The 25,302-nt window shown below is 42.2% G+C and overlaps 1 protein-coding gene across 17 annotated transcripts in view; it reads left to right on the forward strand.

The window, feature by feature from the left end:
- The window catches only part of SORBS1 (sorbin and SH3 domain containing 1), a 134,543-nt gene that overhangs the window by 34,594 nt on the left and 74,647 nt on the right, over positions 1–25,302 (forward strand). For 16 of the 17 annotated variants that reach the window (XM_078597500.1, XM_078597504.1, XM_078597509.1 and 13 more), the window contains exons 3-7: positions 15,769–15,830; positions 18,436–18,507; positions 18,990–19,085; positions 20,293–20,400; positions 24,860–24,889. In XM_078597500.1, the coding sequence (XP_078453626.1) occupies positions 15,815–15,830; positions 18,436–18,507; positions 18,990–19,085; positions 20,293–20,400; positions 24,860–24,889 (322 nt within the window). In that variant the 5' untranslated portion in view covers positions 15,769–15,814. The remainder of the gene's footprint in view (positions 1–15,768; positions 15,831–18,435; positions 18,508–18,989; positions 19,086–20,292; positions 20,401–24,859; positions 24,890–25,302) is intronic. The other variant, XM_078597511.1, reaches the window with a different exon arrangement.

Here is a 25,302-nt window from a genome sequence, read left to right on the forward strand (position 1 = left end):
TGATCCCGACATTTATTGAGCAAGGAGCGGTACACGCCATAGGCGCGTGATCTGTGCACACGTCGACGCATTCCCAGCGTGGGTGAGATTGCCGACCGATGGCGAACTCTTACGCGTCTCCGAGCCGCGGTGCTGACGGGGCGACAGAGGCTTGAGATGAATTGCTAAGAGCAGTTTTTTTTTCAGTTTTCAGTTTCAGTTTATTTGGTATAGCCCTGTGAGCCATTCGGCTCGAGATGTGCGAGCGGAGGCATCGGCTGCCTTTTTATGTCCGGCGACTATACACCCGCACCAGGTAAGCACTTCAGGTTAAACCTACCTGGGCAGGAGCTCTTCTCCACTGTGCAACCTATCTGCGCCAGGGCCATGCCAATCCAGCCCGGCATGGCGCAGGTGCCAGGTTGATTTACTACTACAGAAGCTGAGCCGTGCTGTTGATGTCACGTGTAGATGACGTAGCACTGACGCTCGCCATATACCGACATGTGTGCAATGAATGTGGCATTGGCCCCACCCCTGCTTAGCTCAGAGCAACATTCAGATATATTGTGAGGTCATCATATAAAAGTTTGGATCCGGATTTTCACTCGTTACATAGCCCAGTACAAAAAACACGAGTGCCGTTTGGGTCTCGCGCTAGCTTGGCTCACATGTGCCAGTCGAAAATGAGTACTTGGAGAGCACTGCCATTTTTTGATGGTGGTGTGTGAGTTGTCAGGAATTTAATTCTGGGTGACGGGAATCAAAGCGCAATGCATCAGCTACTTCAAGTCAACTCTGCATGTACACCTACACAGATAAAGGACCACATTGTGGCACATTTGCATCACCCACCTGCATATGCACATATATTGACTCCTTCAGGAAATGGGTGCACATTTAATTCATTACACGTTGTGCACACTCCAGCGCACATACTCGTAGGCACGTAACTTGAGTGTGAATGCATGCCAACAGCATGCATGAACGCGTGACCACTCACAATGGTGACATCACTGGTGGTGCCCAGTATCTGCTGATGTCGAGAATATGCCGTACATTTAGGTATTCTTTTTCTATTACACCTGTTTCCCAATTTGTCATATAGTTGTACAAATGATACGTACGTAAGACCAACCGATTCTCAGGCTCTTTAGATAATTCCAGGTAATTTAGTTTGAAATTCGTTTGAAATCAAGAGTATCCATTTCATAAGGGTGTCATGGTTTATAAGGCATGCAATGCAAGAGTATTCAGGCAATATAACTGAAACTGTCCAAATAATCCCATTGCATTAACCACAGCTGGGAAGTTGGATGCTAAGGCTTACTGTAGGTCTGGAATTACACGCCAGGCACGCCTGCTAAGCCTATGGGTGTTGAAGTCCAGGTCCTGGCACAGAGTGCCCTCAGCCCGCAGCTTGGTTATGTCCTTTTGTGTGCTGCTTGCATAACTTTGCTTGTATCCAGAGGTCGCAATCGGGTACCCGATACCCATAGCCTACCCGGCTACCCGTACCCGGCCGGGTACGGGTACGGGTACCCGTTTGCGACCCTGGTGCGGCCGGGTACGGGTACGGGTAGGCCGTGAGTCACTGGTGAGTAACCGTTTGTCACTCATTTCGGGTAGGGTACGGGTACGGGTAGGAAACGGGTACCCATACCCGGCCGGGTTCGGGTACCCATTTGCGACCCTGGTGCGGCCGGGTACGGGTACGGGTAAGGAAACAAAACCCGTTTGCGACCTCTGCTTGTATCTCAGTTTTTGCTTTGTCATTCGTTATGGAATAGGAATTAGAAATGAAGGTGTGAAGTCATGTTCAGACAAAACAGCTGAAATGTTAAGTTTTCACACACGGATGATCGATACGATTCACGCCACCTATTGTAAAAGGAATTTCACAGGACTCAACATTTTAGTTAAATTATTCATATGCAATACCAAAGTAGCTGTCTTTTTAGAAATGTTACAGTATTAAACGTCATCGTCTTATATTACAAATTTTATTTGAATCCATACTTTTTAATGACATGGGATTTGCATAGTTTGAGTTGGAGTATGTTTATTTATCTGGGATCTTGCACTTGTATATATCTCCTCCACAATGTTTTCCTCACTGTGCTATAAGTGTCATGTCATCTATTCGGATTCCTCGAAGGGCAACCCAAGTGGCCTCTGCCCCTCATGGTGGAGGGGCAGCACTTGCCCACCCGTTCTGCCACTGAGAGTAATGTTGGTCTCATGACAATCAAACCGATACACATTTTAGACTTAAAACTTTCGTGACTGCAGGAATTCATATTCTTGGTTCTTTCGGTAAAGTCACGTAGATAGAAAACTAAATCAAAAATAAAAGCAAAAAACCCACGACGTTTCGATCGCAACACAAGCGGTCTTCTCCGCCTGATGAAGACCGCTTGTGTTGCGGTCGAAACGTCGTGGGTTTTTTGCTTTTAGTTTTAGTTTTCTATGTACGTGACTTTACCGATATTCATTCTCAGAGATGGGATATTAGCCAAATTTAAGTGCAGAACCAAATTACTTTTTTTTTAGCTCTCTCCTCCCTATGGTTGAGAACTAAAATCGAACCAAGGATCTACGACTGCGCCAGCTCAGATCCCTAACCTCTGAGCTTGTGATATTTGTGATGGGCATCGGTTGTAGGTTTTTATATTCGGGATAAATAGTAGTTGATCCATTTGGTCCATCAGCTGTCATCTGGCCCATCTAATGTCATTATTTTTGTGCTTCCAAAAGGCTTTGGCATTGTTTACAATTTGAAATTTGAGTAAAGATCCTAAATAGGATTATTTAACATTCAGGATTCCATAGTGGGCTGGGAAGGCTGGGTTGGAGGCATCTTGGGTATGAATGTTTACTGGTATCCAATAAATATCACGGTCCAGAATTATTTATATCCAGAGGGTGGTGTTACATGAAGGGGTCCAGTGAACATGCTTTTCTATTAATACATCCGGAAGTTTTGATTTTAGAAAGTACCACAAGCTGATCATATACATGCACGCACTGTATACATTAAATCCCTAAAAGCAATGTTAGCACAATGGGGTACGATGCACTCAGCTGTGAAATACAGACAAGTTAAACTGCAGAGACCCATTTAAGTGTTTCTAACACTGAAATTAACTGATCACGTATGTTGACATGACATATTGTTAACTCTCATGGCTCATGTGCACTGTGTAATTGCACTTTCTGTCCACTTCTTCCCCATAATGGCTCTGGTGTCAGTATCGTTGAGTGGCATCTGTGCTGAGCTAATGGAATAGTTGTTTTGGAAACTGAAGGCACAGCATAACCTTGCGAAATACTGATGTATTGAAAATTTGCTTCTCCCTATTTCTAAAGTCACACACCTTGTAAAAAATGTAAAGTTGATCATCAGCCATGATCAATCCACTGCTGCATGTAGACCTCCCTGAGCTGTCGCCATCTCGATCGGTTCTGTGATGTAATGATCCATCGAGCACATGCACACGAGCTTATTTAATGGTTCCATCTCCACGGAGGACATCCTTTCAGGCGTGGTTGGCTCTATTGGCTGTCAACCTATCGTTAATCTTGATAACGGACCAATCATCCCTTCTTGGCACGTGTCCCACCCAAGGCCACTTACTTTTCTGAACAAACTGATATCTTTAATCAATGCATGTTCTCTAATCCTCTGTCTCAGTTTAATTCAAAGTAAGCTCCTCCCCATGCTTCTTTGAGCACTTTTCACGTTTTGTTCTCTTTCTTGGGCCATATCCATGTCTCTAACCAATATGTTACAGCAGGTAATATACACGACTAAGGCCTCCCATCTGTTTATATCCTGGGTAGTATGTACGTGTCTCAGGTTGCCTGGGTGTGTCTCAGGTGGCCTCTGTGTACTCCTGAGTGGTCCCTGAGAACGTATTCTGTTTGGCCCACGTGCCACGTGCGCCACTTTAAGCACGTGCTGTGGTGCAAACTACAACGCAGAGGCAGGTGAGTTGTAGGGGGCTCACGCCAAGTTTATTACGGGCTTACGCCAGAGGTCGCAACCGGGTACCCGATACCCGTACCCTACCCGATACCCGGCTACCCGTACCCGGCCGGGTACGGGTATCCGTTTGCGACCCTGGTGCGGCCGGGTACTGGTACGGGTAGGCCGTGAGTTACTGGTGAGTAACTGTTTGTCACTCATTTCCCAACGTCTTGTCTCTTCTCACAATTCAAGTTCCTAGAATCAACCCACCCGCGCCTGCAACATGGCTTCATCCCAGAGGTTGCAATCAGGTACCCGATACCCGTACCCTACCCGTACCCGGCCGGGTACGGGTAGGGTACCCGTTCGCGACCCTGGTGCAGCCGGGTACGGGTAAGGAATCAAAACCTGTTTGCGACCTCTGGCTTACGCCTAACCAGGTTACAGGCTTACGCCTAACAAGGGACGCCCTAGCTTATAACTCCCCAGGGGACAGGGTACTGGGGATCCTACCACCCCGGCTATCTGGGCTCTCCTCCCTACACCGGCCGAGGGCTTAACCCAACTTCGGCCGATCGGGTGAAGTAGCCACCCTTAGCCTCGTGTGAGGATACGCTACCCCGGGTCCCAACCTTCAACCTCTCCCGTTCCTGGCTGCCACGGCGACCCCCCTTACGTCACGTGCTTCCCCCTAAATACCCCCTTGGGACATGACGTCACTCCCCGGACGTCACTCACTACTCCTCTACACACGTATGAATTATCATGAACGAGGCCTTGTGGCAAATTATCTCCATTTCACCCACCCACAGGATCACGCTTCATTTAATGTAAATGGCTGTTGTATAATGAGAATACTATTATGTCAGGAACATTTCTGTAGGATATCATCAAATTAAAAACAATACAAATGTTGATTACTTTTTCCCATTGGATTTCACAAGAAAGAAAGGAATCCTGCCAGGACCCTAAATGGCCGAAATGTAAATTCAACTTGGATATTTTAGCAAAATAAACTTTATTGTTGTTTCCGTTTTTCATTGTCAAGGGAATAATTCACCCTCATGGACAGAAAATGCAAATTCTCATTCATGAAGGTGAAATGCATAAACATCGTTGCAGTACAATTATCCATCTGTACAAACAAAACAATCGCTGCATTTCTGAAAGACACGCTGATTTTCAATACTCCTCAAAACAACCTCAGAAAATATTAAAACGTCACAGCATATGAACCTCATGGCAGGACCCCGGGGTCCCATAAGCCCCCGGCTCTCGCATAAACATATTATAATGTCAACAAAAACTTTGCTCTTTTTCACCAATGGGTTTGAAGGATGGTGGCAAGTGTTGTCTTGTTAAACTATGCCTTTAAAACTGAAAACTACTTACCTACAGTACCTATATTTAAATACACTGTCGAAAATTGTATTTACACCCCTCTGTCAATCATCGTGTTTCTCAGTGTGGATTTGTGAACACACAGTGCATAAAATGGTACGCATTTTCAATGCGCTGTTCATATTGTAACAAGCGTTTATACCAATGTTACTTTACAGAGTAGTGGGTTGCCGCTCATCTTATCCGTATTTATATGAGAGGTGTGTGGGGACTATGGCTTAACCGCAAAAAAAAACCTGCACAGATGTATATGGACGAGAAGTATTATCAAACAGGAGGAATTAACGGTGCAACGCATTTCATCTGTTAAATATCTGCAGGTAATAGGATTGTCATCGATTGATCCTGGCTGCAGACATTGGTAGGTCACAAATAATAATGAAGATAAGAGAGCAGTTTCACTGTACCATGCATACTGTTATGACAAATAAAGGACTTAAGTCGTGTAGGCAGTTTGAGCAGCTTTGGATAAGACTTATGACCTACCCATACCCGAGCATGGAGTGCATTTGCTTTGTTCAGCTCTTCTGCACATTCGTCCTCGCTGAGATTGGACGACATGACAACAGAATTATCCGCGCCAGGTGGGTCGTGGCATTTTGTGTGGTGGTATGGAGTCGCCAAAAATGAATTAATTAATTACGCTTTTGACTTACGTTTATTCAGGACCCCAGGGTCTCACCATAACGTTCATATGAAGTGTCTCATGTTCCATGGCTTCTTAATGAAGGGCTTATGCTATGACTTCATGGAGCACATGCTGTCAATTTCACCCTTTAGATGTCTCACACAGCTGGATGGATGAGTTTTCATCATCCCCATGTGAAATACCAATTTTGTGGATGAGTTTTAGTGCAAATTTATGTGTGTGTGTGGGATAGGCTTGTTGCAGTTTGCGATAGGCACCTTTTTTATAGTGCCTGCATGGCTCAGGGAGAATACACGAGTTAAATCACCCCTTAGCCTTTGTTGGACTGCAAGAGTAGGTATTTTCTTGGGAGTGAATCTGTCTTGCTGCCAACTCTAACAATTTCATAGCCCATGTCGGGCACAGACTTTGAAGGCTGCGTTTGTTTGCTTTTTTTATGGTCAACTACTCCGCTAGTCATCTAAGTAGATATTTTTCCCCATCTTGGAATGTTTTAGTAATGATGGGTGTTGGTGTTGCTCATGTCAGTGGATCCAGTGTCTCGTGCGTTGTTACCCCTAACACGTTCAACCTTCAGACAGGCTTGAAACTACTGTATATGGAGTGAGGATTTTTCCAGGGAATAGAAGTATTGGGGATCACTTTGTAGATAAATCTTATTGTACTAATGGTTCAAATAAGGTAAAAAACGTGCAAAAGTAACCGCTTTCATATGTTTGAGCACAATGCAATTAGGAGAAGTTGAATGACATTTTGCAATGATGTACCCTCCCTGCTCTTAACTAGAACCAGAGGGCATATCCTAAGCAAGCTTAAGGAAGTTGAAATCAGAATCTTTATTTATCCTGGAGGAATCCGATGAGCTATAAAGCTCTTTCACAGATGTCCATGAGGGGCGGGTCAGAAAGTTACAACAACTAACAATACACAAACCGATATACTGTTGCCGCAAAGATTCTGAACATACTTTGTATTAAATGTTAGGACAATCATAATTAAATTCGTAGTCATGTGAAAAATGTAAGTAATTTTATGGAAGCTAGAATTGGATATTATTGAAGACGGGACGAGGATACATTGGAATTCTATTCGAAAATGTGAACTGATAATGAAAATAACACATACCACCACGCCTAAAGAGGCACATTTTCATTCGGTGTACATAACCTGCTTTCACAAATGGAGCACAAACGTGGACACTGTCTAAAGAAATGGAACGCACGTTGAAACACAATGAGAGGTGCATGCCTAAAATTATACTGAGAGGTAGAAAGAGAAACACATAGATCAGAGAACAAATAAAAATTAGAGACATCAACTTGTATTCTAAAGGTTAACTGCCATGAGCAGGACACATTGCTAATGGATGATGGCGGGTGATTGAGGCTAGTGACAGAAATCAGAATGAGAATCTTTATTTATCCTGGAGAAATCCGATTAAATATGAAGCTCCTTTTCACATGTTTTTAGAATCGTAGCCACGGGAGGGAAAACACTGCCAAGAGGACAGCCACCATGGATTTTAGCGTTGTAGGACCATGAGAGATGGAAATGACGCGTTGAGGCCTTCATTCAGCAGTAGATAACCTGATTACGGTTAACACTTTGGAAATGGTTAAACCTATATTGGATACTGTTATTGGTTTCCCTTTAGTAAGTTGGTGGCCATCGCAGGGCCTATCTGCCTTTGTCATTCCTGCTTGTGACAAACATTGGCAGTTGCTCGCTTGAGGCTAAAGTGGCAGAGGCGTTAATCCCATACGTGGCCTTTCCACATGTAAGGTAACCACGTTTGAATGAGGCATTTTAGTTATTTTAAACATGAACTCTTCAGGACCTCCCTCTACAGACATACATTGTATTTTTTGTAATAAATAAGAAATGAGCACACGCATTACGACAAAGACGGTTTCTATTGTGAGTTTAGAATGATGATCAAGTTCAAATGCATTGAGTAGAAGAGACTAGATGAGTCGTTATAACAGAAGGCCATGAAAATGTCTTACGACCTGGTCCCTGGGTATCCTCCATACTTCAATCGAGAAGATGGGTATAAACTGAGCAATAATTGGAAGGACGTTATCAACCAGTTTAAGTCATAACTGGCTGTGATGTTCCCATCCTACCACCTTCCGATGTTAGTTGTTATTTTTGGTTCTCTGATTTTACATTAACAGGTGAAATTTCCCACACTAACACAGCCACCTCGCTCGCCAAGCTCGACGTTGCCGGTCTGCGATCCCCCATTAACATGCTAATCTCTCACGTTAACATGCTAATCTCTCACGTTAGCATGCTAATCTCTCACGTTAACATGCTAATCTCTCACGTTAACATGCTAATCTCTCACGTTAACATGCTAATTTCTCACGTTAACATGCTAATCTCTCACGTTAACATAGCCACCTCCGCGCCCTCGTCGTGGAGGCCGCTCTACGATCTTACATTGACATGCTAATTTATCACATTAACATCACTAGCCCCGCCCACTTCGTTTATGACCCTTGGGCTACACCCATTCTAAACCTTTAAAACAGTCTGCCTCGGCAGCGTTCCCCTCTTTTTTAAATCCTTTATATTAAGTTCGCTTGCTTGCTTAGGACCGTGCAAATCTTTCGGTCGTTTTTTAACCCACTTCCCGTGATCCAATCGAGCTGACATTTTTCACACAGACTCGTTGTGCGTGACGATGCATTTTCGTGAAAATGTTTTCCAAAATTTTACACTGTTTAGGGAAAAATAAATAGGTGGCAGCCATCTCAAGCCAGAGGACGAGAGGACTCTAGCCGCCACGATGCCACGCATATAAAGGATTTATAGTGAAAAACTTTGTTTTTACGGGTTTACTTGTTCCTCCTGATGACGATCGCTTGTGCTGTGATCGAAACGTCGTCGTTTTTTTGTTATTTTCTTTGAACCTATCTACGTGACTTTACCGAAAGACCCAAAGAATACATCCTCCACAGTTAGGATGTATGCTCAGCAACCATGTCAAGCCAAAAACTTTGGTAAGTTAACATTTCAAGCCTTCTTGAGCAAAAGCTCACTGAACCGTTTGGCATCATTTCAGTTCCATTCATATCCACTATGTTCATGATGTGCACACATTTTATCTGTCTGCATCACATATGATGTGTTTGCTATTTCACGATTGACCTCGCATTTGATTTATCTATACACTAGCCCAAAGATGATTGCTTTTTCAAAGAGTAAGCCAGACAAGTCATGCTCCCACTCTGCGATTAGAACATAAACACAAGGTTTCAATGGCAGTCTAATAAAGCATTAGGTTTAGTGAAAAATCTTGCAATCATAATGTTGTGACTGCCACATACATTTATACAGTGTTTACTATACTCGTACAAGTAATATAGTACTGTATATTAAATTAGTGGTGCTATTTTAATTGCATGGTTTTCAAGTTTGAATGGAGGATAATACCTGGGTTTACGAAAGGAGCCTTTAAATAAATAAAGATTGTTTGATTGGTAATAACAGAGGACGAAAGTTGTATGTTTATTATTCTGGAGAGGTAGAATTTAACCTTCAAGAAAAATCGTAAGCTGGCAGCAAAGTGTCTTCAATTGTTTTGCTGCCACGTGGAGTAAAGCTTTCTGGAGTATCTTTATCGGATGTCTGTTGCGTGTAAGTGAATGATTGATCGTGTTTCACGCAGTTCGCGTTAACACCGTTGCACGTGCTTGATGCGGGGTGCACTGCAAATTCTGGCTGATTTTGGTGCCGTATATAAGCCAATAATTGAAGGCAGCATGGCAAAGAAAATCACTTCCTGTTTAATGGCCCATGACTATTTTGAGGTGCAGATATTCTTCGACTTTCACATAAATGCCCAAGGCTCCCAGAGCCACGCCAGTCCACCCTAATAAGACAATAGACGAGACAAGGCACGACACTTGTGCAGGCCATACGTGACAATGATATACATTTGTTTATTTTAGCTATGTAATGCATCATTTGCCCCCCCCCCCCTCTCGAGTTAGGGCAAAGCAGACTGATGGCATAGGTCACGCAAATGGCCTGCCTGCAACATCCGATGTGACGTTAAGCCGAGCGAGCGAACGTACGCACGCGCTGTCGCATCGAGCTGTCTCACAGCGTGATTGGTGAATCGCTTGCACCGAGCTCCCTCGAGCTGTTGGGCGGCTGCAGGCTGCTCAGCCTGTGAGTGGCTGTGGTTTGTGATGGGGGGATTCTTGAAGTCTGCTAAAACGGGAGTGAGATGGGGTGCAGAAAAAAATTCCATTGGGAGGAAAAGGTGAGAGAGAAAGTGGAGGAAATTTGAGACAATTACGGGTGGCATTCTCATCGCTGTGGTGGAGACCCGTGTGTTGAGCGTTGGGGTCGAAGCAGTAATTTTCCCCCAAAAAGGCAACTTGTTTAAGATGACATCTCTGAGGAGTAGAAGGCAAATTTTACACCAACGTCAGATGGAAATTAGGAGGTTGTTGCTCATGCAGTGGAATGAATCTGTTGGCGTGAGTTTGATTCCAAGCTAACGTTGGCAGGCAATTTCAAATCGCCCACATGAAGTATGGTCAAACAATCCTCGTGACTGGCTTGGTGTAGGGAGGTATTCATCCAGCACTGGGTTAGCAATGAGATAAATACTAATTTAATTATCTGTGTAATTTTTTTACAGATTCTTATGCAATGTGAATCTCCAAGGGATATTTGTTAAAAACTTTGTTGACCTTTTTTGTAGGGCTGTAGGAGGGAAACAATACTACTTAGTCTACTGGTTTGTGACGCATTCTTAGCTCGTTGTCAGTTGTATTATATTCACATCGTTGTAGATTGTGATACACTAGAATTTGTTCTTCTGGATGTCATTGGCCATTAAAGGTTCCATTCATTTGGACATAGCCCTGGTGTAATGGTTAGCACACTGGACTGGGAGTATGCCAAGGTTCACCGGGTCGATCTCTGGAGCGACATTTTATACCATGGGGGGGCGAGTTTCCTAATTCCCTCCACCTCCTCATCCCACACCACTTATTTGCACCCAGTGGCGTAAATCAGAATATAAATGGATACACAACAGTTAATTGACCAGCAGCTTGTGTGTGGTGGGGTAAATTCTGGGGTATTTCCACCTCTTCTAAGACATCTGTTCAGCGTGGAAGAGTAGGCCAAATGCACTCTCGAGAGGCTCTCAGTAGCTGCCTCTTGTGGAGGTCTTTCTGCTAGCAGTGGCACGAGCAAGCTATTTCAGGGCTTCGCCTTGCCTTTGTACCTGTTATTGCTCATTGTGTTCAGAACATTGACGTTTGCTGCGGCAGTGGGAGAGTCGATACATCGTCTACCCTTTTCCTATGCACGTTGAGCATTGTGTGTGGGTGACCATATACACGTGAATGCACGCACTCCTCTTACTTCGTGAAATGTGTCCTGCTCAAGTAAGCGGAACATCTGGCGGCAATGCTCCTGCGCATTTTTGGGGCCCAGCTTAGGGCTCAAATTGGCAGGCTCGGCTCATTCAAGCTACGTGGTGTAAGAATTCTGAAGATGGTAACAACAATCCATTTGTGATGCCGATAGAAACCTATTAATATTACCTAACTGCATGTAACTAGTTTCTTCATTTACTTGACATGGATACTCTTCCAATAATATCCAGGTATTATGGATTCGAAATATAGCACTTTAAACACTCAATGTTGTAGCAGTTATAACCATGCAAATTAGAAACACGTGCTGTATTATAGTCAAACTATGCTTGTAATGTAGAAGTTTCTGCACTTAACATGATATAAGATGTCATATAATTCATACGCTCCAAAATGACTGCTTTTCTTGGAACTCGAGAGCATATATAAGGATTTATATGGTGATGCTCCACATCACTCTCTTTAAATTTTAAAACCTATAATACATTTCTGCACCTTACATGAACCATGCCATGGGGTTGGAGGAGTAGTGCAGCGATTAGTGCGCTGCACAATGAACCCAGCAACCGAACTTTGATTCCCGGACACGGCTAATACCATACTCTTTGGTTCTTTCGGTAAAGTCACGTAGGTGAAAAATAAAGAATAAAAATAACTAAATTAAATCACGACGTTTTGGAGGCAACACATCGCTGAGCTGACCCCTATGGGTCAGTAATCAACACTGACCAGCGTGGTGAGGTATGAACAAACAGACCACATGACCAACATGGTGAAGAGGCCTTCATCCACCAGTGGATTCACTAAAGGCTATAAACATGACGAGTTTATTATCCCCCCCCGTGCTTTACCCATACATGATAGCGCCACTACTACTCTGCATACCGCTTCAGAATATTTTAAAATGTTTTCCATAAAATATTTAATACATTATAAGTATTGTTATGAAAGATAATTTTAGCAATTGTAATATAATACAAATTTTGAGCATTCTCTCATAATTAAACTATAGTAATAAAGACAAACTTTCCTGAGTCCCAAAGGATTTAATTTTGGCTCCGTTTGGTATATTATGAAGGGATTAACACATAACATATGTCGACCACCTCAATCATCTCTACCACATCCTTGCTTGGGCTCTCCATCATTCCCCTCTATCCCTCGGATTCCTAATTTTCCATCATCTCTTCCACTTCCAGAACTTTCGTTTTGGTCCTATGTAGCTTAGTAAAAATGTTTTTGTATCGTACCAAATCTAACAGTGCATTTGTGTGCAAAAAAGGAAGTGCCGATTTAACTTGATGTGTACCCCTCTAGTCTAGTTTACACATATTTTAAAACAATTAATGGAGGATAGTTTTTTATGGCATTTGCAGATTTTGGAAATCAGTAACGCACGTGTAAACATTGGTATTCACACTGTTTACTGTTTTTTTTTTATCGGCTGAAGGCAGCCAGAAGTTTTACCACTGCAGTGGAATGTTACATTATAGTCAGTCACTTACACAGAGATTGCAAGCTCATGTTGCAAGTATGCGGCACTCATTCTCGCATTCATTAAATACAATACAATCCTGTATTGTTGTACAGCCGTTTATTCAGCCATTGTTAGATGAAGGCCTCTCCTTTCGGTGATGGGGGTTGTTTGACCATACTTTACCACGTGGGCCAGTGCAGGTTGGTGATGCAGGGGAACCACAAACCAGTTGAGATATCACCCATCACTGATGCAAGCCATCACCAGGAATAAAACTCAGATTGCCAGGTTCATAGTGCAGTGCGATAACTTCCTGCACTGCAACTCACAACACTGTAAAAGTGTTCAGTTATAGACGTAGGAAATCGGGTTCCTTCTTGAGCTTAGGAAGTCCGTGTGTCTAGACCGTGTTATATTTATCTCGCAATAAGTGATGGCTGCCAGTGGAATATTGGCACGAGCCGGGTACATTCCTTCTTAATGCAATTGAGATGAGAGTGAAGCAGAAAACCTCATGAGAGTTTCCAGTCGCTGATGCCCTCCCGTTACTCGGCATGCCATGTGAGCTCACGTGCACAGCCTCCCCCATTGTGAAATAAGTATGCACGATAACTATAGACCGAGGCTGTCCGAGGGTTCACTTGGCTTTGAGCTCAACGCATTCCACAGTATTAGCCGAGCTCTGCCTTGTAAATACCAATTCTTATATGTTTATAAGGAGCGGCAAAGATTAAAAGAAAATTGGCAACTGGCAAAGTAACCTTCTGCATAGTAATGTGAGTAGGTATTTTGTGTGTCTTTGTGTGTGTGCGAGGTGCCATAGTTGGGCTGCTTGTTAATAATAGTGGCCTGAGGTTGGAGAGAGGGGGGGGGGAACTCTGTAGACAGTGATGTATGTGTCACGTTGATGAGAAGTGGCAGAGAGAATACCCAAGGTAACTTCATCTTGAGCAATTTTTCGTTTGAACACTGTGTGCTTCCCTTCGTCACCATCAGCTATTGTCAATCCACCGCTGGATGAAAGCCTCCCCAGGTCGTCGCCGCTTCTCACGATGCTCTCGTGTAAGAATCCATCCGGCACACGGGCCGATATCATCACGGTATTTCCTCATCGACGTACTCTCGGCCACGTTCCTTGAAAAACGAATGTTGTCACAAGGTTCTGTGTTTGTATTTGCAAATAAAATTATGGGAATAGGAAGTTATTTGTACGATACTGGAGTAAATTGCTGTGGTTTTCACACCTGATGATGATTGCTTGTGTTGCAATCGAAACGTCGTGAGAATTTTAGTGTTGAATTATTTTATTATGTCCCTTCTACGTGACTTTACCGAAAGAACCAAGAATATGATACTGGAGTAGTTCACTTTTTGCACCTCTTGCAGGTGTGTTCACATGGTGCTGTGAATTGATAAACATACGACTTTGACATGTTGGTTATTTAGAGACGATGATTTGGCTGATGAATTACATTTTTTACGAGTGCATGTGAAGCAAAGTTTTATCTTGGACGCAGTCGATACAAACCGTGGCATGAGCCCCACGTTCAACGATCTATCCAGACAGTGCATCGTGTCAGTGAGCATGTAGCAGGTTATATCACCCTTGTGGATTGCAGAAATGTGGCTCAGTAACACGAGGGTACAAACATTTGGGACATGTTAAAGGATGCAAACAACAGTATGGTACAATACATATTTTACAGAAAGCCCAGTCTGCTAATTAATGTGTCAAAACTAAATAAATGTAACTACGGAACCATACTTTGTCAAGTATACATTTGTAATGAAGTATTCATTTTTTTGCATAATTAACTGTGAATATGCATGCATAATATATGCCCGCTGCTTCTAGTTAATATTTCATTCAATTAAAGTTCAGCGTGCTAGTGTGAGTTGCGTTGCGTCTATTTAATGGGGTGTCGATATGAGCAGTTAATGCGGGCACGTTTTACTACAGCGTCTGTGCGCACTACAATCCGTACGCTTTCCTGGCGTCTGCTTGAGTAACTTCAAGTGTCGTGTTGCAAGATATATTTATCCAAGTTTCCTCAAGTGTCTCGCCTGGTAGTAACTGTCATTTCTGTCAAGTTTGTACTTTGGCTAATGGATCTCAGCCTATATACTGTGTGATGGGGTGCCATGTTGGCGAGATGTTAACTCCCTCACCTGGTACGCAGGAGGTCGTGGGTTTGATCCCGACCCTGACACCCTGTATATTTGGAGTTTGCATGTTCTCCCCTTGGTCGTGTGCATTTTTCTCCGGGTTTTTCCCTCCACATTTAGAATCAACATGTGTTTAGAGTTTTTGACTGCTATGCATTTCCACATTCCACTTCGTTGAGCTTTCATTTGTGGCCAGGTCACTTCTGAAAAAGAGCGAAATAGCTCAGTGGGCCTTACCTGGTAAAAATTTTTTTCGTAAAGATAAAGGTGCAGCCCTGCGATTACTTGATAATGCCACTGCTGGCCAAAGAACCTTCACTCGAGGAAGATTTAGAAAGCTCCCTCTAGAGGGTGTTCACCCGGCTCTTCCACATATGCAAGACGTCTGGGAAGAAATGTGAATACCCACACTTTACCCCACCACACATGACCTGCCGATCACCCAATTGTACTCAATTATGCTGCTGGGTGGACACAGGTGGGGGGACTTTAGAAATGTGCCCATTGTTGGCATCCTGTGAACTTGCAATGCAGAGGGCACGGGGTCTATCGAGCATCTGAGTAAGGCAATTGAAACAATGATTTCAATCGGAGTGCCTAATTGCTTGGTATGCGTGCGCTTACAAATTAGTCTTTGTGGTATTAAGTGATGGTAATTGCCATTGATGATATCAGTAAATGGCCTGAAGGTGACATGCCATCTTCTCTAACCTTGCAGTGACACCTGTGCTGTGGTCGGAACACGGAACAAGAGAACACTCACTATGAGCTCACAAGCTGGTAAGTCATTCTGATGAACAGCCTAAGCTGCACCCACGAAGTCAATTCTACGAAGTGGCAACTACACAACAGTCTGCGGTGCTGAAACACAAATCGCAGTTTGAAATCAGCAGGGGGAAACCTAAGGAAGTTAACGGTAACATTTATCCTCTTGGCATCTGCTCAGGGTCACCCGTTGGGTTGGTAGAAACGTTGTACGTGCCGTCCTAATGAATGGTAGGAACACATTAATTGCATTATTGCTGCCACATGCAGAGTAGTTCCCAGAGAATCGTTCTTTAATGAATGGCTGTGCTGTTTAACGGGGCATTTCAGTAGCTGCTGTCACTGGGCATTGCACACACATTGGTGCCTATGACTCGCAAGCCTCTGGAATGCAAACTCTCAAACTACTGTGTAATGCTATTTTCTTTTTTAGCAATCGGCAATAAAGTAGGATTGCGGTCAATTAAGTAGAGCTTATTTAGCTGTTTGAATATAAAAGTAGTAGTAATTTCATTTTATATCGTGTCATTCATGCAATTATATTCCACAACACTGCACATCAATTATCCAGTTCCATACACGGATAATTAATACAAAAACAAAACCCCACTACTTAGCAAATACAAAACTGAATACATAAATTACGAGAGAAAAAACACGTCATGAGCATGCCAATGTCTTCCAAAAGGTAATCAGTATAAGCATGGTAGATATTGTGAGTTATGTATTTTATATATGACTCATATTTGTGAATCTCAATACCAAATCTCTACAAGACAGAACTTTATGTATGAATGATTGCGTTTGTTATTAATGTACAACCAAAGTCTGTGGCCATAGTGTTGGCCTCAAAGATTCTGCAATGTGCTTCATAAGCGTGGGACTTTATGTGCCTGCATCATCATGGTCAGCCTTGGTCAATCCACTGCTGAATGATGTAATAATCCACACAGCAGCTGCACGCAAACTCCGTTCATTGCTCCATCTCATTGGTGGCCGTCTCTGATGCGTTCCATTACTTGGCTGGCACTCCATCATTATTCTTGACTGTCAGCCATAAATCCTTTTCATGATGCATCTCTGACCACGCCCACTTACATTTCATAACTAGCGTCTGAAAAATCATAATGTCTCTTCCTGCACACTTGCTTTGGTGAAGAGCCTCTGTGCCGAGTTAAGCAGGATTTCATTTGGCCATTCCACCTCATGGTGGATTATGGAAGTAACAATCATAAAGTAAATGCATGTGTTGTTTTTACATTTGTATACCGTATACAAGTAACTTAAAAAAAAATTGTCCAGCAGTCTGAATTGTATATTTCAGTAATGTTTGCTTGGAAACAACCAAGATTTTTTTGTAATCTAAAGTGGACCAGAACACTTAATTTTGTATTCTGTTTGGTGTACGTCACTGTGACGTGGAAGTTACATTTTGACATTCTTGAAATGCTGCTCACTAGAAAAAGAAACTCGAAAGGAATTATGTTTCCTGAATGTCCCAATTGTGTCTAGCCACTGAGCTGATTGCAGCGTTTGAGTCCTCTACCAGTAACCAGTGAAATATTCAATCCCTTCTGTATTAATGCATGACCAGCGAGGCCTTTCCTCGGGCTATGCTACAACATTATGGGAACTCTTTCAATGTGATTTATGTGCTCCAACGTCATTGGAACAAACTAGCTGAATAAATGAATAATCAATTAAGCACCATGAATACTAATATAACTGGCAAACCCCTTTCCCAATTAAATTAACAAGCAATTGGCTGCATTGCCGTCATTGCTGTGATGGGTACAAATATAAAACATTAAACTTGATATATATTAAAATGAATTGTGATTAAAGTTGTGTTTGACTCATAATTATAGCAATAATGTTCAGTCCTCTGTCAATCCACTGGTGTATGAAGGCCTTACTGTATAATATTGGTTGTGGGGTTGTTTTGACCATACTTCACTACGCTAGTCAGTGTGGATTGGTGAGGGGGTGGCGGATGCAGGACATATTACTCGCCACTAATGTTAGCCATGGCTGGAGATTGAACTCATTGCTCAAACTAATATTTGACTGGAGTACTGTAAATGGTAAACTAGATTGTGATCGTTTAGCTTTGCATTAATGCATTGTGTAGATAATTATTACAAATGCATTGGCTACTGAAATATGTTTATGATCATGATGAGAGATGAACAACGCACATCTGTGGTATCAGCATATTTGACTCAACGAATGGACATTGTTCACCTAATTCATGATATAGAACGAATGTGAACTCTGTCCAGCATTGATAATTACTTATTAAATGAAAATGCTAAAAAAATCTCATTAATTTCTTGCAGAGTGCATGGCTTTTACTTGTATGCTCTTGATGATTATGTTCATTGTTATATATATATATATTTTTTTAGGAATGGCTTTTGCATCACCAGTGAATAACTGAAGGTTAAGTTGGCATTTGAAGTCTCTTTTAGCTACAACAGAAGAGACTTGATGATAAATTAAGAAAAGCTCTAGCCGATCATTCATTAAATCTCTCAAATCACCATGTTGGGGTATTGCTCAAAATATCTGCGCGCCGTTTTTGAAAATGTAAAAGTCCTATATTATTGACTTTTTTTAGCACAACACATCTCTGTCAACCACAATACATTGGAGGAGTTGAAAGAAAATGGAAAACCATCCGTGGAGGAAGGTATGACGTTCCCACAGGCAGACAAAAGCACTCTCGCAATTGACACGAGGGCCCCCCTTGACACAGTCTCGCCCACGTGGAAGCTTTGCAGACTCATTCCAAAAACATATTCCACATCTTTAAGTTTGACCCCAGAATTGTACTTTGTAATCGGTCGGGTTTGTTGCATCTATGTGTGTTTAAAATATCACCGCACATTTGACCATTAAATAAAGTTACCTGCAGTAGATTATTGTTATTTTCCCATTAGCTCTGGATCCACATGAGCTGTGTATATTTCTCGCTTCTCTGCGCTCCTCGCGGGGGGGCGTGTGCTGATGCTCTTGCTGCTCTTTGGCCCTCGCTCTGCGGCGCTGCTCTGGTGGTCGTGGTGCTGCTGCTGCTGCTGTGGCTTCCTGCGGGGACGTTCCCCCAGCGTGGAGCGCGCATGCCTCCGCACGGTCGTTGCACGCCCGCATGCGCCTCGTGTTTTGTGTCCTCAGACTCCGCACGGACCTCTCGCAGACGTGTTATTTCCACCGTCACTATTTCTCACATGAAGAAAGCGCAGAGCTCTCCTGACATTCCGTGGTTAACAGGTATCAGGGTTCGATTTAAGCTCAACACTGTACGATGTACCTAGCTCTAGCGTTTTTTTTTATTTGAGTCGCCACTCTCGTTTTGTGTCTGCTAAACAGGTGATTGCCAGTTTTGGGGAGCGTTGCGCACATTTAATGACATTTTCAGGGTGTCCTTTAATGCAAGAGTTTGTCAATATCTTGATAAACAAATTTTACATCTCTTTGTAAAGTTTAAATTTGATTATGGGTTTCAACTCCATCCTTATGTGTCAGGAAATATTGATCGACCAAACATTAATCTCCCGATGCGTTTTCCCTCTGGTACACAGACTGGGTACAGCAATTGATTGATTCTGTGTACACGCCGACCAATGTAGGCTCCCTGTTGTGACATCCGAAGATCTTGGCAGTAGAGAATACCAACTTAAAGGCAGCCGTATAAATGCATCGGTGGGACTTTAGACAGAATGTTGGCAATAACAATGTACTGAACGTAATATTGTATTTCTTAGATAAAAAAAAATTCAGTTTTATGTGACCAAATGCTTAACACAATGCATTTGTAATGTGTTGTCTACGTGAATTGGTATAGTACTATTTCCACAGTCATTTTGAATAGATTACTTGTTACTTTCACATTTCGTAGTTAATTTTAGCAACAGATTGTTTGTGCTCTTTAAATTTCCCAAAATCTATTTTATTTCGATAACTTCCAACCAAAATAAAATTTCATACCACTGTGATGTGTTTGGTGCAGTGGTACATAGTTTATTATGCTTATAGTGGAAACATGATCAAGTGAAACCAACCGGATGGTTTGAGAATAAAAAAAACTGTTGGCTAGATGGCCACCAATATGTGTTGTACTGTACTGTACCATTGACATACGCATATTAACGATAGACCTTTCAATCCCCGTTGTTTTTAATGCAATATGCTTAAAGCAAATGTGCAGTATATGAAGCACTAATGCAAATCTCTTGCTTGTGCTTTTGGATACTGCTGTCAATGCTAAAACAAAGCATTGTTTCTCGATGTTTTGCATGACTTATTTTTCCCAGTTTATGGCTGTGCGAGGAATCCATATGTTCTGCAACCGGTCTCCTTGCCCACCTTCTGCATGCTTGGTGTGCTGCTGTCTCCTCCCTCTCTCTCCCCGTTGCTCTCTCTCTCTCGTTTGCTCTGCCATTCTCTGTCTTTGGCGTGCCGCCGGGGTTGCATGCAGAAACAGACGCTTCCAGATTTAGCACAGGAAGGGGCTCGGTTTTGCTTGCCTGTTCGACCCGGGCTCATCACACCAAACACAGCACTGCCCACATATACACCGCCGCCGGTAAGTTGCCACGTCATCGTGCCCTTTCACGTATCCAGGATTTCCTGTGTTCGAAAAAAGAAGGGCAGAATCATTATTTTTTCGGACGAGTTTGCATCGTCATACAAATGTTATTTGCCTCCATTGGGTTTGTTATTGATGCATTATGCTACTGCGCAGGTCTTTCGTGGCTGTGTTGTATGGCACTCCGGAGTGTTTTTGGGGGTTGTAATACGCATTGTTTGGGTATCACATCTGACATTTCGTTCCACGTGCAGGGAGCTTCGTCAGAAATGTAATTCGATGAGAAGCTCCGAGTACCTGGAACAAAATTTCAGACATCCCCAATAACATGTGATATCAACTGAAAACACATCGGAGGGATTTTAATGCAGTAATATTGTCAATAATAATCTTGTTTTAGACGGAGACATTCTCACTTTTTTGACTGTTATTGCACAACAAAATGTTGGTGGAGATAGAATGCCTCCATTATTAAGTAACCCACCAGCTTGTAGATTTTAATAATGCATGTGTATTCAACTACACATTAAATAAGTAACATAATCACGAAAAAATGTGAGGGAAAAAAAGTAAGTGGACACTGCTGCAGCTGATGGTAATGTTTTTTTATATTTTCTTGCACAGAATTTGAGATGCATGTGTTATCTATACAATAATGGGATTAATCCGTAAATGGATCTGCTGATATGATCATGAGACATCTGTTAGCATTCAGCCTGTGTAAACAGACTGTCTTGGAAGGCAGTCTGATGAAAGGAAATACTATTAAGCTAAGTAGACCTCCAATTTGAAAAACAATGCTAATGAGGTGGATCAAGTGGGCATGTTTTAAGTCTCAAACTTAATGTGGTTCATTCGGGCATTACTTGCTGATTATACCGCAAGAGTGTCGAGTCCGAGTTTGGAGGCCTGATGACAACATCTGTGGTCGGCGTCGAGTAAAGGGAAGGCCCAAACAAGTGCCACACAATGGGGGGCAACCACGTGAACGTTATCGTCTCGCCAGTGAACTTCATCGGGGCGTCACACGGTAGAAGCGGCTGTCTCCGACGCCAATGGACAATTAAGAATAGTTCACAGTGGGATTTCTGTCGCCAATCTCAAACCATGGAGTACACAGTCCGGCATTGCCCACTTTCACAATTCGCTGACAGCAGTTCAGATGTTCACCAGACTAGTCCTGAAGCCCCATCATTCGCCAACCTGTACATATATTTTCATGAAATGCATTAGCCTTTAATTTCACCTGTTATGACCATATAGTAAACCACTGTAGTCTGCGCTCCTTCAACGTATGAACGGCAAAACTACATGAACACTCTCCTGAAGCCCTCTCGTGGCTAGCTGATCTTGATATTGGCTTTTAGCTCCCGAACATATTGCCATACTCATGAATAGAATGTATTAAATCAATTTGTTACAATGGTTAAGTGTGAAGGGAAGTGGTTAGACTGATCGCCTACATGCGTCCAATACATTTTCTCATTATGCAGTCACTTTCCCTGCCATGCTACCACGGCTGCAACCAGCAATTGTGAATGTGTTGATTGTCACGTCCACTGATTTTGACTGTTGACAACACTGGCAACAAGCAGCGACTATGTGAATAGGCTAATCCTCTGCTGAAATTAAACTTAACGCTAATTTCAGTGTGTAAAAAAGCTAACTTTTTTTACGTGTGTTTTTCAAAGAATTCCGATTGTGCTATTGGCATCGCGTCATGAGACTGAGGAAGCCATTCATAAATCTCGCCAAGCTGTGTGCCCCGCGTGTCTGAGAATGGCTGCAGAAGAGATTTTTTCCCAGGGATCTCTCCTTCAAAATCTTCCCAATTGGCAAAATGCCATCCTACAAATGCGCATGGCTGTGTAGACAGCCTTTCCGGTGCAGGAATAAGGAGAAGTAGTAATTTACTTATTAGAGCAGTGGTAACCTGATTACAATTACCTTACAAAGAGATATTTCCTTTGACCCATCGTAGCATTCGCCATTCATGAAGGGGCATTTGCTCCGATTGGATATGCAAATGGTTTTGTTAGAGGATTTTATTTTAAATTTAAACATAGATTTTTAAAAAATATGCTCCAATAGCATTGCTGTTGTATTTATTAATGTACACTGTTAAAACATTTTTGTAAGTTTATAAAAAAAATATATTCTTGTAATTTGATGCTAAGAATTAAAAATGGCATTTTTATTAAAAAGTTTGGTCCACCATTATCATGTGATTTAAAACAAGGATTATACAGTTTTTTTCTTATGCAATACTATTTATGCATTCCTTAACCACGGGATTATGAAACTATGACACATGAATGAATTAAACAACAGGCTGAATGCAGTTCACGTAAAGGACATCTACACTGTATTTTTATTTTATATAGCATAATAATTATTCTTCATAATCAACGATTTTTTGGGTTTAGATCGCGTTATTTATAAATGTGTCGTAACCCTCCACCACCCGACACGGCCAATCAGTAAAAAAAGTGTCACGTTGACAAAAGACAAATAGTTCACTGCTTTAGCCCACCGGTGTGTTGAAGCGTGAAACCACAACATTTACAATTTGAGTACGACGTTTCGCTGGTAATTGCATCCAGCATCATCGGGCAATTCGCCAGAATGGTGAGGCTCTGCTGTGTCTCCCGTTCTTATATAGAGCAGCAGCAGGGTGACGTCATCATTAACTCATCAGGTGCAAAGATTTGAGGGGGGGTTATTATCTTTGCACCTGATGAGTTAATGATGACGTCACTCTGCTGCTGCTCTATATAAGAATGGGAGACACAGCAGAGCCTCACCATTCTGGCGAATTGCCCGATGATGCTGGATGCAATTACCAGCGAAACGTCGTACTCAAATTGTAAATGTTGTGGTTTCACGCTTCAACACACCGGTGGGCTAAAGCAGTGAACTATTTGTCTTTTGTCAACGTGACACTTTTTTTACTGATTGGCCGTGTCGGGTGGTGGAGGGTTACGACACATTTATAAATAACGCGATCTAAACCCAAAAAATCGTTGATTATGAACAATATTGGTCGCGAAAGCCTACGTGTTAAAATAATTATTCTGCTGTTATGCCTTTACAAAAGTAATTAACATGTTGAATATGCTTATATCTTTGCTTTTAATATTTTCAACATTTCATGTCCATAGAAGCAACATGAAAATTAGATGTTTTACTCTTAACTTATGATTGTAATATCCATTGTATTATTGATGGGAGTTAAAATATTTGATAGCCTATATAAAATTACAAACCTCCAAAAATGCAGCGTTAATTTTGGTATTGCTAACGCACAGTCACTGTGAGTAATATTCTTGGAATTGGTGATTGCTTAAGTGTCTAGAGAAGGAAACATTTCAATTTGTACATATAAGCTGCTGTGACAAATGGATCAGAAATATAGATGCTGCAAAGTAAAATAGCGTAGGAAAAAAAAATCTGAAATGCATGCAAAGACGCATATTGTGCATTATACTGAGAGACACAGACATGGATAAGAAAACAAATATGACTCTGAAAAGTAAGTGGGTTTGGGCAGGGCACACAGATTGCTATAAATGTTGATGGCCGATGGACGCTACTGGTGATAGAGTAGCAGGCCAGGGAGGTATTGCAGCCAAGAGGATGACCAGATAGGGAGCGACGATGATAAAGGGGAGGCCTTTATCCAGGTGTGGATAGAACATGGCGAATGATGACTGATGAATTGTGCTTAACTCATAGTAATCTCGAAAGAGGCAGTTGCTTTTGATTTATGTTCAGTCTTATTTAATCATGCATTGCAAGCATTATTTTGGTGGAAAGGGTAATCTTTTTCAGACAAAAACTGGAGATGACATCAACATCGTGGCATTATTGGTTCTCGTTGGTGTCAGGGAATGGTTTCGGAGAGCAATGCCGGATCATTCATATTATTTATATTTCCGTGATTGGAGTCGGATTTGGGAGAGAACAGGGAAACTGGGCATTATGGGTATCCGGGTGACTCGAACTGTCGGTTAGCCTGTGATTCCAAGGTTAATTTGTTCTTATGCATAAATCTTTCCCAGTGGGATTTTGTGGTGTCCACACTATAAAATATGTTCGCCCCTACTGGTACCATAAATCTTGCTTTCACGTCATTGTATGTATTAATAAAAAATGATCCAATGACATTTCGTATCAAAATAAGCAAATGTGTTTTGGTATTAAGGGTGACTGATATTCCTCTTGTCAAGGACATAATTGCGACGTACAAGTTTGCGCTACATATGAGGTTAACACAATGCGCAAGTAAATGGAGTAACATGGTGTGGACAACATTGTATGAGAAATATAGTGGAAATTTGATGCGTGATTTATTGTTGTGCACGTGTTAAATTATCAACAATTTATATTTTAAAGATGTATTCGCCTCTTGTTTAGAAGTGTAACTAAACATCAAAATGTGTTTGTATATTCACAGCTGGTGCAGATGATCATATAGAACATGAAGGTAATAAACACATTACATTCACCACCACTGCCGCTTATCCCTTAAGCATTTAAACCATCCCTTGACAGACTTTAATCCTTGGCAGTGGACAGATTTTTTCCTAAAGAGTACACGAAACTGCATTTGGATGCATCATTGCTTGCAGCAGTAAATACTTGTGCCCGTTTACATATTTCCAAACATTTTCTGATTCACTTCCAACTGCGGTGTTTACAATGTGTTCGTGAGCGTTACCCCTGTTTCCATTGTGGCAGTACTGTAGCAAATGTACCGTGGCCTCCACCATCAGTGCTCTCCTTGGCTCAGCCCGCAGGGGAGATGCCGTGCATCTCACCCCTGAACGGAATAGAACATTCCAGAGTAGATGTCCCACACCTGTGCCTGCACATTAGCCACTGTGTCGTTATGCACAG

The sequence above is a fragment of the Lampetra planeri genome, chromosome 9, assembly GCF_965212315.1.
Source record: "Lampetra planeri chromosome 9, kcLamPlan1.2.h2, whole genome shotgun sequence".
NCBI classification, from domain to species: domain Eukaryota; kingdom Metazoa; phylum Chordata; class Hyperoartia; order Petromyzontiformes; family Petromyzontidae; genus Lampetra; species Lampetra planeri.